General features: G+C 42.7%; 1 protein-coding gene across 1 annotated transcript in view; it reads left to right on the forward strand.

Annotated features, from left to right (window-relative positions):
- Positions 1-18,465, forward strand: part of SGSM1 (small G protein signaling modulator 1) — a 376,300-nt gene that overhangs the window by 241,973 nt on the left and 115,862 nt on the right. Inside the window, exons 11-14 of the mRNA XM_056528949.1 lie at positions 711-874; positions 2,423-2,552; positions 11,091-11,229; positions 14,604-14,668. Of these exons, the coding sequence (XP_056384924.1) occupies positions 711-874; positions 2,423-2,552; positions 11,091-11,229; positions 14,604-14,668 (498 nt within the window). The remainder of the gene's footprint in view (positions 1-710; positions 875-2,422; positions 2,553-11,090; positions 11,230-14,603; positions 14,669-18,465) is intronic.

Raw genomic sequence — 18,465 nt, forward strand, 5'->3', positions numbered from 1 at the left:
CAGAGCAACATTCCCTGCAGCTTTATTGATTGATCTGCCCCTATACAGAAGGTGGGAGGGATCTGCCAATCAAGGTCAGAGGGGAGATTTTGCCAGGGACCACTTTAAAGGGGTACTCTGGCGGAAAACAATGTATTTTTTATTTTATTTTTTCAAATCAACTGGTGACAGAAAGTTAAACAGATTTGTAAATTACTTCTATTGTCAGCTGCTGTATGCTACAGAGGAAGTTGTATAGTTTTTTTCAGTCTGACCACAGTGCTGTCTACTAACACCTCTGGAACTGCCAGAGTACACTCAAATCACCACAGCAAACCTCTTCTTCTCTGGACAGTTCCTGGCATGGACAGAAGTGTCAGCAGAGAGCATGGTGTTCAGACTGAAAAGAACTATACAACTTGGGGAGTAGAAATCATTTACAAATCTGTTTAACTTTTTTGCACCAGTTGATTTGAAAAATAATGTTTCCACCTGAGTACCACTTTAATGACTGAAGTTATAACTATTATTCCTCTTAAATGGACGAATGATTTATAGTGAATTTTACAGCATTGACCAATGGGAGTCTGTCCCTCTTTCATACTGACCCTGGTACGGACAGCATAAAACTAGTGACAGTTTCTCTTTAAAATAATCTATCTAATCTTTTGTTGTCATGAAGCACTTGTACAGTTGTTAATATGTGCATTGTTTTTCTCTTCAATATACAGTGGATAGTGGTGGCACTGTGGTATTAGTTAGTCAGGATGGAATACAGAGACCTCCTCTCAGGTTCCCCCGTGGAGGGCATCTTCTCCAATTTCTCTCCTGTCTGGAAAATGGCCTACTCCCTCATGGACAACTTGATCCTCCATTATGGTCACAAAGAGGAAAGGTATTACATCCATGTTGTAGAAATTTTCATAACACCAATTGAAAGGAAAATCAACCTAATGTATGTAGCAGCTTAAGATGCAGGAAAATCTGCCGCAGACCCCACTGACCTATGTAGTCAGACATAGCCTATTATTACATAATAAAGTAGATGCTCTTGTGTATGTTTTGTGTTTACCTACTTTAGTTAATGTGGCATGCATGGGTTGTCTGCCATCTTTCTTCTCTGGTATGCTGCCTGCATTACCCATGATGCCTCTGGCTTTGGGCAAAAGAAGTCATCATGCAGCAATGTGATACAATTTTAGTATTTCTCTTTTTCCCTCCTGTTTTCCGTTATAAGCAGGAGAGCAGTGTTAGGCTGCATCTCATAGGACACACTTAAGAATCTGCACACAGTAGATAGAGACAGGCAGTGTGAGTGAAAGGGAGTTTTATAACTCTGGAGCTGCTTAGTGTAGTTGCTCACCTTTTTAATCATTACACTCCAAAGTCTCCTAGAGAAGGTAGCCATTCTATGTTCCTACAGCATTCTGTGCAGGAGGGGCCTTCAGTGGAAGAAGAGGAGTGTGGCTGAATGGGTGGAGGTCTGAGAGCTGCTAAGAATCTGATAGGCGATGATGTTATCTGGTAATTCCCCGAAAGTTAGCTACACAGGTGAGACCAATGGGCAAATAAAGGACTTGTTTAAAGCCGACCTGTTACCAGAAAAACGGGTTTAAATAAGCACTTAGCTAGTTAGGGCTAGTAATCAGAATTCCAGTCATACCATAAAATCTCTATAGTCCTCTCCAGCACCAAGATATAAGCATTTGTTATTATGAAAATTAGGCTCAAAAGCCAGGGGGCATTCTCTAACAAGGCAAGAGCCCAGGTAAGTCCAGTCCATGTCTTCTTTATCCATTGGCTATCAATCAAATGGGGTAGGCAGATGCAAGTGGGCCATGGAGCGTTGATAAAGAACGCTGTGGAACCCCCCCCCCCCCCCCCCAGGCCTTTGAGCCTCAATCGCTAAATAACAAAATTGCTTATATCTCGGCTCTGAAAAAGACTCTGAAGGCATTCTTAGAATCCTGATGATTAACCCAAAATCTGTAATGATTGAAACTGGTTATAAGTTTGTATATTATTATTTGTTATACTGTAGAAAAATATGCATCCAGCACAGACCTCGTGCAATTGAAAGTGACGCGTTTCAGCCAGGTAACCTAGCCTTACTCATACTAGAAGTAAGGCTAGGTTACCTGGCTTAAACGCGTCACTTTTATCCTGTCCTTGTTGGTACATGAATAAAGTTTTCAATTGCCCAAGGTCTGTGCTTGATGCATCTTTTTCTACATTGCTCCTGCTGGTGTTGAGTTGCACATGTCCGGGCGCAGACGCTTGGCGTTCTCAGGGGTGAGCTGATGAACTCTGCTACTTCTACTTTATTTGTTATACTGTATTCTTCATGTGGCCTTAAATGTCAAATTACATAAGCAAATAGCCACCAACACTGGTTTAGCTGTAATCAACATTTTCTTTGTTTTTTAATCTTTGCATAACTTAGGGCAAAGTATTTCCCAAGCTGAGAAAAAGAAGTCCTCAGGGTTCCTCAGAGTCCACTTCAGACAAGGAAGAAGATGAAGCAACAGACTATGTATTCAGAATAATATACCCAGGGAGTCAATCTGAATTTGGTATGCACCCATTTTTGAGGTTGTAAAAATAAGAATTGTGATTGTAGGTGTAACGATGTTTCTCCACATTATAATTTTTTGTTAGTTATTTTGTTTTACTATTTATACATTCCTTTACAAATTTTGATTGTATGTATGGTTTATATACTGTCCACTATTCATTCTATTGTGATAATCTGATAAAACTAGCTTCCTTTTATTAGACCCATTATTTAGTAAAGGCATATCATTGAAGTCTGCCAAGACACAGAATTCAAATGTAAAAACGGTGTACTTATTCAGTACAGCAGCCAACATTATAAATACCTTAATGCAAATATATTGTTAAAATAAGTTAGATATTTTGAGATGTCATTTCATCAAAATAGCTTCTAAATTGTTTAACCGCCTATACATCTTGGTGGCTAATACCCATACAGTTTTGGACAAACAGCGCTCATCCTTATCGTGGAGATGCAGTCACTGTGCCCGCATGATTAAGCAGCAGGATTCTGTCTGTAATGGGCAATTATCCTTTGGTATACTGAGGATACTAAAGCTTTTATGATTTTTACATAAAGTCTCTTGATAACACTCCAGACTTCAAACAAAATGGTATTGATAAAAACTACACATTACTGCAAAAATAAAAACTGTCCTTATACAGGTCAGAATAAGGCAGTTTTTAGCATACATTATAAAGGTTAATAAAATGTAAAAGTAGTAAAATAAAACTAAATCTATATAATTGTATTGGACAAAGGCTTGCTATTAAAATAAAAACAACTTATACATACAGTGCCTTCCTGGATGCACGTAGGTCTCGGTGTCAAAGCGTTCCATCCGCAGGTTGGTGTATGTCCAATCTGCAGCGGTGTCTGTGATTGGGGAAAGCGGCGCTGTGAGCTACAATATTACAGACTCTCTGGGAGAACAAGATACACAGGCCTTCAAATGGGGCGCCTTTATACAGGAGATCTACAGGGAGCCAGAAAAGTATGTATAAGCTGTTTTTATTTTAATAGCAAGCTTCTACTCGTAGGTAAAATTGTATTCCCACTGGAAAACCCCTTTAAAATCTGCAAGAAAGTATAATTTTCAGACCAATTGTAATGTGTCTGTAAATTTGGTCGTAACTGTTCGGCCTACGTTTATTTCTCCCAGCTCCCACATAGAAAAGCACATTTGGCTCAGTCAGGCCATTGCCAGATACCACCCATGGGGATAATTTTCTCTCCTGACATCTGCAGCTCAGGGCCCCTGAGCACATTTGATTAATTTCACACAATGGGAATAAAAAAAAAAAAAAAATTTTAAACATGAAAACAGGTTAAAAAAAATGAATTTGCATGAAAGATTTATCAGAGGCATAAATAAACATAGTTCATTATTTTTGGTGCATAGAAGTTGTAGTTTAGGAACAGCTGGAGGGTGCAGTTTAGGAACAGCTGAAGGGAGCATCTCCTATACGATCGACGATCAATGATCTACTGCTCCATGCACGCATATGAATAAGCCCCTCCCCCCAATAAAAGTTAAAATCACCCCCCTTTTCCTATTTTATAAATAAAATAATGTAATAAAAAAAATAATCATATGTGGTACCGCAGCATGCATAAATGTCCGAAGTATTAAAATATAAGGTTAGCTAAACTGCACGGTCGATGGCAAACACCTAAAAAAAAGTTCAAAATAGTTAATTTTTGGTCACTTCCTATACCATAAAAATATTACTAAAAAGCGATCAAAAAGTATCATCAAAACAAAAATGGTACTGATTAGAAATGAGCGAATTTACAGTAAATTGGATTCGTCACGAACTTCTCGGCAGTTGATGACTTATCCTGCATAAATTAGTTCAGCTTTCAGGTGCTCCCGCGGGCTGGAAAAGGTGGATACAGTCCTAAGAGACTCTTTCCTAGGACTGATTCCACTTTTTCCAGCCCACCGGAGCACCTGAAAGCTGAACTAATTTATGCAGGATAAGTATCAACTGCCGAGCCGAGAAGTTTGTGACGAATCAAATTTACTGTACATTCGCTCATCTCTAGTACTGATACAAACTAAAGACCACGGTGCAAAAAATAAGCCCTCATATAGCCCCATACGCGGAAAGATAAAAAAAGTTATAGGGGGCAGAAGATGAGAATTTTAAACATACTAATTTTAGTGCATGCAGTTACATATTTTTTTAAGTAGTAAAATAAATAAAACCTACATAAATTGGGTATCCCTGTAACTGTATGAACCCACAAAATAAAGACAATGGCCCAGATTTATCAAACTGTGTGAGAGAGAATATAGAGTGATTTTCCCTCAGCAACCAATCACAGTTTAGCTACCAAGCTGGGGTAAAGTGAAAGCTGAGCTGTGATTGGTTGTTGTGGGAAAATCACTAAATTTTTTTCTCTCACACAGTTTGATAAATCTGGGCCGATGTGTCATTTTTACCGAAAAGTGCACTGCGTAGAAACGAAAGCCCTAAAAGGTTGCAAAATTGTGTTTTGTTTTTTTTTCATTTCACCTCACAAATGTATTTTTTTTCTTTTTCGCCGCAGATTCTTATAAGATAAATAATGTCATTACAAAGTACAATTGGTGATGCAAAAAAACAAGCCCTTATATGGGTCTGTAGGTGCAAAATTAAATGCATTATGATTTTTAGAAGATGAGGAGGAAAAAACGAAAGGGCAAAAACGAAGATTGTTTTGAGTCCTTAAGGTGAAAATGGTCCTTAAATGGTTAAAGGGGTTATCCAGGAAAACAATTTTTTTATGTATCAACTGGCTCCAGAAAGTTAAACAGATTTGTCAATTACTTCTATTAATAAATCTTAATCCTTTCAGTACTTAAAGGGGGACTCCGGTGAAAACCTTTTTTCTTTTAAATCAACTGGTGGCAGAAAGTTAAACATATTTGTAAATTATAGTAAATGAAGAAAAAAGGTGTCCTGCACTCACCGCTTCAGTCCAGGTAATCCTGCTCCCATCTCGGGTCACGACTCGAACACGGAGGGCATGGGTAGTGGAGCGCTCAGAGGCGACTGCCGGCGGTTTCACGCATAGGAATGCGCTTCATCCGGCCTCCTTGGAGGCCGGATGAAGCACATTCCTATGCGTGAAACCGCCGGCAGTCGCCTCTGAGCGCTCCACTACCCATGCCCTCCGTGTTCGAGTCGTGACCCGAGATGGGAGCAGGATTACCTGGACTGAAGCGGTGAGTGCAGGACACCTTTTTTCTTCATTTACTACCATTTGGTGACTACGGTCTTTATTGTCCTAGCACCTCCGTTGCCAGGGTGGATTTCCAGTCTAGCGGGACGCCGTCTCCATCTCGTGGTCTTAGGAGGCCTAAGGTATCGGTGCCACTGTTGTTTCTTGTTTACTTTTAATATTTGTAAATTACTTCTATTAAAAATCTTAATCCTTCCAGTACTTATTAGCTGCTGAATGCTACAGAGGAAATTCCTTTCTTTTTGGAACACTGATGACATCACAAGCACAGTGCGCTCTGCTGACATCTCTGTCCATTTTAGCAACCATGCATAGTGCAGGGTGGCTCAGTGGTTAGCACTGCTGCCTTGCAGTGCTGGGGACTTGGGTTCAAATCCCACTAAGGACAACAATAAATAAAGCGTTATTATTATTATAATAACGTCAGCAGAGAGAACTGTGCTCGTGATGTTATCAGAGAGCATTCCAAAAAGAAAAGAATTTCCTCTGTTAATTCAGCAGCTAATAAGTACAGGAAGGATTAAGATTTTTTAATAGAAGTAATTTACAAATATGTTTATTTTTCTGCCACCAGTTGATTTAAAAGAAAAAAGGTTTTCACCGGAGTACCCCTTTAAGTTGAGTTGTTCTTTTTGGTCTAAGTGTTCTCTGATGACACCTGTCTCAGGAACTGTCCAGAGTAGAAGCAAATCCCCATAGCAAACGTCTTCTACTCTGTGCAGTTCCTGAGACAAGCAGAGATGTCAGCAGAGAGCACTGTTGCCAGACAGAAAAGAACAACTCAACTTCAGTAGCTGATAATTATTGGAAGGATAAAGATTTTTTAATAGAAGTAATTTACTAACTTTCTGGAACCTGTTGATATAAAACAACAAAAAAAATCCCCCTTTAACCCCTTAAGGACTCAGCCCATTTGGGCCTTAAGGACTTAAGGGCCATCCACAGACTAGTATGAGTGCTTGTTTTTTGCGCAACCCAAAAAATACCATTTGTGTGGGGAAATTAAAAAGAAAACCGCAATTTAGCAAATTTTGGAAGATTTTGTTTTCACGCCGTACAATTTACGGTAAAAATGACATATGTTCTTTATTCTTTGGGTCAATACGATTAAAATGATACCCATGATTACATACTTTTCTATTACTGTTGCGCTTAAAAAAAAATCGCAAACTGTTTAACCAAATTCGTATGTTTAAAATCCCCCTAGATAAACATCTTTGTGAATACCAGGGAGCATAGCACCACCATATACCGTATTTATCGGGGTATACCACGCACCGGCCTATAACACGCACCCTCATTTTACCAAGGATATTTGGGTAAAAAAAGTTTTTTACCCAAATATCCATGGTAAAATGAGGGTGCGTGTGCGCGTGTATACCCCGATATACCCCCAGGAAAGACAGGGGGAGAGAGGCCGTCGCTGCCCGCTTCTCTCCCCCTGCCTTTCCTGGGGTCTAGAGCGCTGCTGTCGGCCCTTCTCACCCGCCGACAGCCAGGGGGAGAGAAGGGGCAGCGGCACCCATTGCCGGCGCCGCTGCCCCATTGCCTCCCCCCATCCCCGGTGGCATAATTACCTGAGTCGGGTCCGCGCTGCTGCAGGCCTCCGGCGTGCGTCCCCTGCGTCGTTGCTATGCACGGCGCGGCGCACTGACGTCCTGCGCCGCGCCGTTCAGCACATAGCAACGACGCCGGGGACGCACTCCGGAGGCCTGCAGCAGCGCGGACCCGACTCAGGTAATTATGCCACCGGGGATGGGGAGGGGCAGCGGCGCCGGCAATGGCTGCCGCTGCCCCTTCTCTCCCCCTGGCTGTCGGCGCCGCTTCTCTCCCACTGGCTATCGGCGCCGGGAATGGGGCGCCGGCACCGATAGTCAGGGGGACAGAACGGGCAGCGGCGCCGATAGCCAGGGGGTGAGAAGGGCCGACAGCAGCGCTCTAGACCCCAAGAAAGGCAGGGGGAGAGAAGTGGGCAGCGACGGCCTCTCTCCCCCTGCCTTTCCTGGGGGTGTATCGGCGTATAACACGCACACAGACTTTAGGCTAAAAATTTTTGCCTAAAAAGTGCGTGTTATACGCCGATAAATACGGTAAGTGCTGAACTAGCAGAACACACTGTGTGCTCTCTATTGTTTGGAAGACAGGTAGTCTCTAGTGCCCGCCCACCTACTCTTTTGCTGACAGTATGTTTAAAATCCCCCTATTTTGAAGACCAAAAACTTTTTAATTTTTCCGTATAAGCGGCGGTATGAGGGCTCATCTTTTGCGCCGTGATCTGTACTTTTTATTGATACCATATTTGCTGATATAAAACTTTAATACTTTTTTTATAAATTTTTTTTGGAATAAAAATGTTATAAAAAAGCAGCTATTTTAGACCTTTTTTTTTAATGTTCACGCCGTACACCATATGGTATCATTAACATTTTATTTTAATAGTTGGGATATTAACGCACGCGGCGATACCAAATATGTATATAAAAAATGTTTTTACACTTTTTGGGGGTGAAATGGGGAAAATGGGACAATTTACGTTTTTATTGGGGGAGGGGGGTTTCAAATTTTTTTTACTTCTATTTTTTACTTTTATTTATTTTTTCATTCGATTGCTAATACTGTTCAGTGCTATGCATAGGACATAGCACTGATCAGTATTATCGGTTATCTTCTGCTCTGGTCTGCTCGATCACAGACCAGAGCAGAAGACCCGTGGAAGGCAGTGGAGGCAGGTGAGGGGACCTCTGGCTGCCAAGCTGGATGATCGCATCGCTTCAGCAGTGCTGCGGGCGATCCGATCATCCATTCAAAGTACCGCGATGCTGCAGATACCGTGATCTGTATTGATCACGACATCTGAGGGGTTAATGGCGGACATCCGCGTGATCACGGATGTCCGCCATTACAGGCGGGTCCCTGGCTGCTATCGGCAGCCTGGACCTGCCGCGCATGACGCGAGCATCGCTCTGATGCTCGCGGTTATGCATAGGACGTAAATGTACGTCCTGGTGCGTTAAGTACCAGCTCACCAGGACATGCATTTACGTCCTGCATCGTTAAGGGGTTAAAAGGAAAGTAAGCATGAAGTGCTCCAAAATCTCATGGTAGATGGATGTGTTGATCCTGGATTTAATGAAGCACAGTGGACCAACACCAGCAGATGCCATGGCTCCCTAAATCATAGTTATTGGGGGGGGGGGGGGGGGGGGGGGGCTTTGGGGTTTTCATGAGCTGTAAGCCATAATTATCACAATTATGACAAATCACTGCTTGAACTATCGTGCTTTGCATGCAGTGAGTCTTTCTCTTATTTTAGTTTCGCCTTTTTAAGTTGCATTTCTGAAATAAATGAACTTTGCATGATATTCAAATTATTCGAGTTTCACCTGTATAAAAAGATTTTCAGAATGACAGTGCCTCCTTAATGGCTTATTTTTAAGATATGATGTAGTCAGAAGTCTAACGTGAACCCAAAGAGACAACTACTTAAACAACCCCAGTGAATAGTATTGCTGGCATGACTGTATAGTATTCTCATTGTTCTTTTTCTTTGTTTGTAGTTACTGTGCACCATCATTTTCATCCTTCATTAACACATCTCCCATCTTCCACCTCCACTTACCATGTGAGGCCAGCAAGTCAAACATCAGTGGTCCAAACACATACTGAGAAGCTGGACCATACCTCTACAGTGCCTGGTCTGCGTTAGCACACTTTCTAAGTAACTGTATGTGCTGGTACCACCATCTCTCCAAATTTATCTAATAACTTATGTTAAAATAGTCACATCATTACATCTAGTATTGTAAAGTATATTGTGGTATACATGTATCTTATACTTGCATCCTTAATTTATCTTTTTTAATCAGTATTCTTTATCACATTTATGTACAAATAAGCATACACCATTGTGTTATACATCTAACACTATTTAATCTTCTATGTCCTATTTAATGGATTTTTTTTTGCCAGATCTCTGTTGTGTGAACATTGCCCAATTAATTTATATCTAAAACTTATTTTCTGTTTCTTGATATTGATGAAAATCACTTTACACCAATTAAGATTATGTTTTTGTTTACTCATTTTTACCATTTCAAAAAGTGACAACAAGATGGCCACCAGCTCATACTGTTTCCCTTCTGCTCTTACACTATCTCAATGGATATTCTTATCTCAAAAATTGATGGCGCATCTGTAGGATATGCTATCACTGTATGTCTGGTGGTGTTCCAAATTCTATACCACTGTGGTCCATTGTTTATCATGATCAGTGGGGTTCCCAGAAGTCAGACCCCCTACACTTATATAGTGACTGTATATCCTTGTGATGTGCCATCACATTTTGGGATGAAAAAACTTCTTTGAATGTTGGGTAATTTAATGTGTTACTTCTAAATAAAGTGGTTTATTCAGAATCATCATTGTTATAAATGCATCACAGCAATTGCCACTCCTAATCTATTTTCCAATGACAGCTTTTTTTTAAATGTGATTTTGTTTTCCTTATCATATTAATTAAATAATATTGTTTTAAAATCCGTCTATGTGTTTCTGCTGGTATGTGGTGTATAGCGATAACATTTTAAGTATGGTACTTCTCTGAATGTGCATCTTCCAGACATGGTTATTATGTAGCCTCAAACATTATATTGTGACTAGAAAGTTTTTAACCCTTTTGTGACCACTGGTTTCAATGCTCTGGACACAATTTAATTAAAAAAAATTCAATTGGTATAATACAATAGACTAAAATTTTGGCAGTCAATATATACACCAAATTTATTGACATATTACTCCTTATTTTGATAAGTGTCATGAATTTATGCACTGCCCTATGCTGCCATCAAAATTTAATTTGTTGCATAAAAGACACTAAGACAGGCTGTTTTATTATTTCTAGAGATGAGCGAACTTACAGTAAATTCGATTCGTCACGAACTTCTCAGCTCGGCAGTTGAGGTCTTATCCTGCATAAATTAGTTCAGCTTTCAGGTGCTCCGGTGGGCTGGAAAAGGTGGATACAGTCCTAGGAGAGAGCCTCCTAGGACTGTATCCACCTTTTCCAGCCCACTGGAGCACCTGAAAGCTGAACTAATTTTTGCAGGAAAAGGCATCAACTGCCGAGCCGAGAAGTTCGTGACGAATCGAATTTACTGTAAGTTCGCTCATCTCTAATTATGTCCCATGGGCGGTACACATTCGTGAGTGTATTACAAATGGCTAAATAAAGGTTGTCTGTCACCTACAGTGATTTGCTCCAGATTATAAAAATGTTTTTCTGAGCAGGATCATGTTCGAATTCTCTGATAATTTGTTTTCTTTTTAGTGCCTCAGGATTTTATAGATCCTCAGGGGGTAGGGCTACCCTCAATGTGGCAGCCAAGTGCTCGCAAGTCCTCTTGCTCTTCATGCTCTCAAAGTGGATCCTCAGATGGAGGTCCATCCAATGGGTGCAATCATGAGAGGTATGTTTGAAATATTTACTTTAAAACAATCACATCATGGAACAAAATATATTCTCAAAGATATTCCACAGAGATTTATTCAATGTTAATTTATTCAGTTTGTTTATAGTTTTTTTTTCTTTTATAAGTTTTTTTTTCAAATTCAAGAGTTTATTAAGAGAAACAATCATAGCACAACAAGAACCAGGTGAGAATCCACATGGGTCTGACAGGTACATAACTACACAGGGGTGGCAGTGAGACAGAACTCACACAGGCAAAACATGAGCAAAGGGTCAATAACAATATAAATATTTCTTTTAATGTGGCACATAATGATAAAAAATAATTTGCCTCAGTCTGTCTAATTCAACAAGGTTGAAATTACTTTCTAATTAAGTTCTGATCTAGCAATGTATTACTCTTATGCCTATGTACTAGGCTTCAAAAGTGTTACATCTTTAGCTACATTAGTCTAATTGATATATCATTTAGTCTGCTGTAGGTATGTAAAATTGAGGAGTGGATGTGCATGGAAACCAAATTATCATTTTTGTTACAGGTTTTGAGCTAGTTTAGATTTAGAGCTTTATTAAGTGTAACATTACATTTTACCTGTTGAAATGCAAAATTGTTCCTTTTTTAATTCATGTCCATTTGGTAATTTTACCATATGCTAAGTTACCTTTTATCTACAGGCTTGTTGCATTATTGCTCCAGAGCTATAACTTTCATTCTACCCTGATGTGTATTTGCAGTATTACTATTGTTGTAAGTCAACCACTTCATTGGCAGACATGTCCTAAAAGGGAATGTATCATCATAAACTTAACTATTGTTTAAATCTTGATTTTTATGTTAAACATATTAAAATTTTCCATTTTATTATATTATAAAATAACCTTTTTTTCATTCTGACCACTAAGTTCAAAACTAAGTTGAGACTTCCTATTCTGTACCAATCATTTTCCGGCAGTCACCTTACCGTCACAGACAGGATTACAGCAAAAGGTGACACCAGTCTATTGATAAAATCGGATCTTCACAATAGCTGATGCTCAGTGCTTGGCCTCATTACTGTAGAATGACCTCTGCACAGGTCACAGAGCAGTTCTGTAAAACAATCCAATTCATTAGAATTGAGTCTGCTAAAAACTAAGCTAAGAATGACTCTTAGAAAAAAAAATTAAACAGAAAATAGAAACAGATTAGAAAATAGAACATGTGTTTATTATATGGCTTTAATCAGTAAAAAAAAGGATAGATTCACTTTAATAGCTTAGCTGAGCTGCTAAACTATACAGTGCCTGGGATAAAGACTACACTTCTCAACAGGGCTGGTGCAAGGATTTTTGCCGCCCTAGGCGAAAGTAAATTTTGCCGCCCCCTTGACCCCGCCCACTGGCTCCGTCCTTTGACGCACCCAACCTTACTACTGGGCTGACACACTGTAACAACCCCCCTCCTCATTTAATCTCCTTACTACTGGGGTGGCACACTGTAACAAACCTCCTCCTCATGTAATCTTCTTACTACTGGGTTGACACACTATAACAAACCTCCTCCTCATGTAATCACCTTACTACTGGGGTGACACACTGTAACAACCCTCCTCATCATGTAATCTCCTTACTACTGGGGTGACACACTGTAATCGCCTTACTACTGGGGTGACACACTGTAACAAACCTCCTCCTCATGTAATCTCCTTACTACTGGGGTGACACACTGTAACAAACCTCCTCATCATGTAATCTCCTTACTACTGGGGTGACACACTGTAACAAACCTCCTCATGTATTATCCTTACTACTGGGGTGACACACTGTAACAAACCTCCTCCTCATGTAATCTCCTTACTATTGGGTTTACACACTGTAACAAACCCTCTTCTCAGCAGACAATATCATACACAGAGGGATTAGATCAGTGTTTCCCAACCAGGGTGCCTCCAGCTGTTGCAAAACTACAACTCCCAGCATGCTCGGACAGCCAAAGGCTGTCTGGGCATGCTGGGAGTTATAGTTTTGCAACATCTGGAGGCACCCTGGTTGGGGAAAACTAATATAGAGGTATATACCAGCTGTATACAGATCTGTATACCATATAAGTGATTAAAATTATATTTAGGGACTCACAATCTTTTCTGATCAGCGTCGTCCTCTTTCCTTTTCTTCTCCATCCGGCTCAGAATGCCATGATGTCTTCTTCCAGCCAAAACTTCCTTTCTTCAGCATCTGTGGGACAAACATGTTAGACCCTGCATTTTTCCCCCTCCTCCCCCTGTACCATTTCATTTTAACCCCCGACCCCCTCCTCCCCCTGTACCATTTCATTTTAACCCCTCCATCCCCCTCCCCTTGCAATTTCATTAACCTCTCCCCACCCCCCTACTCTTCCCTCCCATGCAATTTAATTAACCCCCCCATCCCCCTCCTCCTCCCCCTATGTGATTTCATTAACCTCCCCCCTGGGCAATTTCATTAACCCTCCACTGCCCTCCTCCACCCTTGTGCAATTTCATTACCCCCCCCCCCCCCCACACACACACACACACACACACACACACACTTCTCCTCTTCCCCCCTGGGCAATTTCATTAACCCTCCCCCCCCACCTCTCCTCTCCCCCCTATGCAATTTCATTAACCCTCTCCCCCCACCTCTCCTCTCCCCCCTATGCAATTTCATTAGCCCTCCCCCCTCCTCTCCTATCCCCCCTGTGCAATTTCATTAACCCTTCCCCCACCTCTCCCCCTATGCAATTTCATTAACCCTCCCCCCTCCTCTCCCCCCTGTGCGATTCCCCCCGCCCCCTCCCTGTATGATTTCATTAGCCTCCCCCACCCCCCTAAGCTGTCATCTCACCTGTCAGATTCCTCTGGGCAGGGCAGGCAGCTTGTCTTCTTTTCCCCAGCAGCTCCGGTGAGGACGAGTGGCGCGCGCTCCCTTTTACCCCTATGTGTGCACGAGGGGGGGGCGCGGCTGCAGTGTTACAGTGTGTGGTAAGCTGTGGCACCGGCCGTCGGCAATGCCGCCCCCGTTAAAGTGGCGCTCTAGGGGGTCGCCTATTTTGGATATAGGACAAACCGGCCCTGCTTCTCGAACTGCAAATCACCAGTGCAAGCTTTACACAAACATTTAGGCAGCCGCCTGCAACTCCTGAACACAGTATACACTTTAACTTTGGATCTCTACAGGATAAGTAATATGATTTATTCCTGAAGTTACTCAATTCTTTTGGTATTAATTCTTTATGTAGATTTTCAAAGAGAAACCTAAATTATACATCTGAAATTGGCTAGTTATTTTAAAAAAATCTAGTTATATTGTATATGAGTACTTTTAAGATTTTAGCATTAAAATATTCTTAACATAAAACTATTTTTATTCCAGGGCGCCTCTTAAAATGTTGTGTGACAATATGAAGTATCAAATTGTCTCCAGAGCCTTCTATGGGTGTAAGTTTATAGTGTTTTATTTGTTAAATGTTTACTTTACAATTTATATTATATTACAGCTTTTTTTTTTATGTATGGCTATGTATTGTGGAAGCTTTTTAGTGTCTAGCAGTGGCCCTTCTTAAAGGAGTGTCCTTTTTTCTTTATATGAATTAGATTGTTTTTATTAGGTTTTAACATGTTTAAAGAAAAACTGTCACTTGTTTTCTCCTGCACTATCCACAGGTACAGGTGGATAGTGCGGGAAACGCTGATTAAAATGAGCCCTACCTTGTCCGGATCTGCACCGCCGTTCTCCCGCAATTGTAGTTTTATTATCTGTTGAAATCTTCCTGTAACTGGCACGGGCGGGGCTTCGGCGCTTAACTGGCACTGACGTCAGCGCCGCTTATGAATATTCATCCCCCCCTCCCTCCAGTTCTCCCTCTCTTTGCCGCTCCTAACTGGGGGGAGGGGGGATGAATATTCATAAGTGGCGCTGACGTCAGTTCCAGCCGAAGACCCGCCCGTGCCAGTTACAGGAAGATTTCAACAGATAATAAAACTACAATTGCGGGAGAATGGCGGCGCAGATCCAGACAAGGTAGGGCTCATTTTAATAAACGTCTCCCGCACTATCCACCAGTACCTGTGGATAGTGTGGGAGAAAATAAGTGACAGTTTTCCTTTAAGTAAATAACAAATTACACACAGACAATCATTGAATGAAATAATTCAGCAGGCATCCCGTCTCATCGCCGGAGGGGATCCTCATACAGGCGATCGCCACAGTCCGCCGGTGAATACTCACCGGCCGTCTGCGGCGCTTCCGGGTCACGTGGGTCACATGTGACCACATGACCCGGATATGGATGATGATCGGTGGTGTAACAGACACCACCAATTATCATCCATAACGTACTGGGGGGCTGCACTGTTGCTATCCCCCAGTACAGCAGTGATTGGGTGGCCGCAGTGACCGCACCAATCACTGCAGTAAGGGGAGGGGGGAGGTGGGATCAGGAGCACCATGCTCCGTTCTGCCCACCATTTTCTTCTCATCTGGTGTGCAGGACGGAGCTCTGTTCCTCCATCTCCCCCTCATACACAAAAAAGTGCCCCCTTGACCCGTTTCTGTGGCCCCTTGGCACAGAAAGCAGTAAGGGTTAGCTTTAGATTAGGTAGGGACAGTTAGGAGTTAAAAAAAAAAAAAAAAAAAGATTTTTTTTTCAGCGTACAATCGTAGGTGTCCGTGGGTCTGTAGCCCCTTTAGCTGCGTGACCCTGGCCCTACTGGGTCGCTGCGGTCTGCCGCCAGCATTTTTTTTTTGGCACAGACGTTTTTTTGCTTAATGTGTGGCTGGACCCTCTTAGCTATAAAAGAGCGGTCCGCCACCATTGGCTAAAGCCCACCCGCCGCTGATCAGTCCCGTAGTACTGATCAGTGTTTATTTTTGAGGTGCAGGCACTTTTTCGGGTTATAGCGGCTTTTTTATTTTTGCACCTCTAGGCGGTCCGTGCCACCAGTAGCAGGCCTGTGCTGTGTGGACGGACCGTACCTCTTCCCCGGCCTTCCCCACCGCTGTTAGTGATTTATCACTGATTAGCGTTTTTTTTTGGGTTCAGGCAGGTGCATTTTTTCGGGGTTAAGCGTTTTATTATTTAATTTTTTGGATATTTGGTGTGGGGGTCTGTGTACGTGCCACCAGCCACTGTTCTGGGCTGAGTGGCTGGACCCCCCACTGACGTCTGCGCTCCCTGTCGCCAACAAGCGCTAATCAGTGCGCACACCACTGATTAGGTACGCGCTTTTTTTTGGCGCAGGGCTTTTTTTTGCGCTAGAAGTCCTTTTTTTATGTTTTTTTCACCTTTTTAGTTTATATTTTTTCTGTTAGGGCGGGTTTAGTTAGTTAGGTTAGGTTTTGGCGGGTTAGGGAGGTATTATCGCACCACAGCACACACACGAATAAAGTTTTTCCCCTCACATATATACACTTCACCCCCATTAGAGTAGGGAAATGACCCGCAGAGTTTTCAGCAGAGGAGGGATATGCCATACTTGCCTCCGACACAGAAAGCGTCTCAGAGGACGAGGAAGAATCCAACTTCCTTATTTCCTCGTACTCCTCATCATCTAGTTCTGTTGATGAGCCACCAAGGCGGCGGAGACGCCGCCAAGTGAGGCCGCAAACCTCCACTGCTCCTGACCCTGTGCCCCATGCTAGTATGAGTCCCCCTGGCGCTCATACTAGTCAAGCCCCCCGGCCAAGTTTCCTGGTGCCCCATTACCGGAGAACTTGTCTGGACTGAGCCAGCAGACCACGAGCCTGTGATTCCTGAGTTTGTTGGCGACTCAGGAATCAAGATTGATATTGTCTGGTTCACTGAAATAGACTTTTTTAGTTATTATTTCAGTGACGACTTTGTCAATCTGATGGTTGGCCGCTCACCCGGGCTCACTCTTGGCTAGGCCCAATGGCTGGTTCCCAGTCGATGCAGCCGAAATGAGGACATTTTGGTGCCTCGTGCTGCATATGGGCCTGGTGAAGAAACCCAGTGTCCGGCAATATTGGAGTGGGGACGTCCTTTACCAGACCCCGCACTACAATATGGCCATGGCACGTCCCCAGTTCGAGGCCATTCGGAAATGTTTGCATTATGCTGATAATGCGGCATGTCCCCCCCAAATTTTGGGAGGCCTATGTCCCTTGAAGGGAGGTCACTATTGATGAGTCTCACATCAGCTTTAAGGGGAGACTCAGCTTCTGGCAAAACATCCCTACCAAGCGAGCGCGGTATGGCGTGAAGATGTATAAACTTTGCGAGAGTACCTCAGGGTACACTTGCAAGTTTATCGTGTATGAGGGACGAGATTCCCGTATTGAACCCCCAGATTGTTCCCCCACTCTGGGTGTTAGCGGGAAAATCGTTTGGGGCCTTTTGCACCCATTGCTAGATAAAGGTTACCACCTTTACGTGGATAACTTTTATACTAGTATCCCTCTCTTCACATCCCTCGCCGCCAGATCCACGCTCGCTTGTGGGACAGCCTGGAAGAATCAAAGAGGCCTTCCTTCCTGCAGACTGCTATCCCCCGGGTGAGTCCGGTGCCTTTTCCCATGAAAACCTGTTGCTGGTCAGGTATAAGGACAAGAGGGATGTCCTTATGCTCACCACTATTCATGGGAACGACAGCACCCATGTCCCTGTGCTAGGTACCGTGGGACCGATCCTCAAGTCCGATTGTATTCTGGACTACAATCGGTATATGGGGGGGGGTTAATCTTTCTGATCAAGTTCTCAAACCATATAATGCCATGCGGAAAACACGGGTATGGTACAAAGATGTTGCGGTCTACATGGTACAGGTTGCCATGTACAATGCTTTTGTACTGTCCCAGTATGCTGGCAACACAGGGACATTCCTGCAGTTTCAAGAGAAAGTTCTAAAAACCCTCATCTTTGGTGACCGCCAAAGAGCGGGGTCAGAGCACCTCTGGAACTGCGGGCCCCCGGATCGTCCCCGGCCAACACTTTCCAGGTGAGGTCCCCCACACTGGAAAGAAGGGACGATCTCAGAAAAAATGCAGAGTGTGTCGCAAGAGGGGGATTCGTAAAGGACACCACCACTCAATGCGACACTTGCCCCGATCATCCGGGCCTCTGCATTAAGGATTGCTTCAGGGAGTATCCCACTTCCATGGAGTACTACATTTTTTATCCTTTCACCTGATTTTCATTCCCCAGAATTCAACTCCAATGTACCAGTCCAGATTGCATTGTCTTCCAAATTTTAAAACCAACCCCCCCCCCCCCAAA

The sequence above is a fragment of the Hyla sarda genome, chromosome 1 (assembly GCF_029499605.1).
Source record: "Hyla sarda isolate aHylSar1 chromosome 1, aHylSar1.hap1, whole genome shotgun sequence".
NCBI classification, from domain to species: domain Eukaryota; kingdom Metazoa; phylum Chordata; class Amphibia; order Anura; family Hylidae; genus Hyla; species Hyla sarda.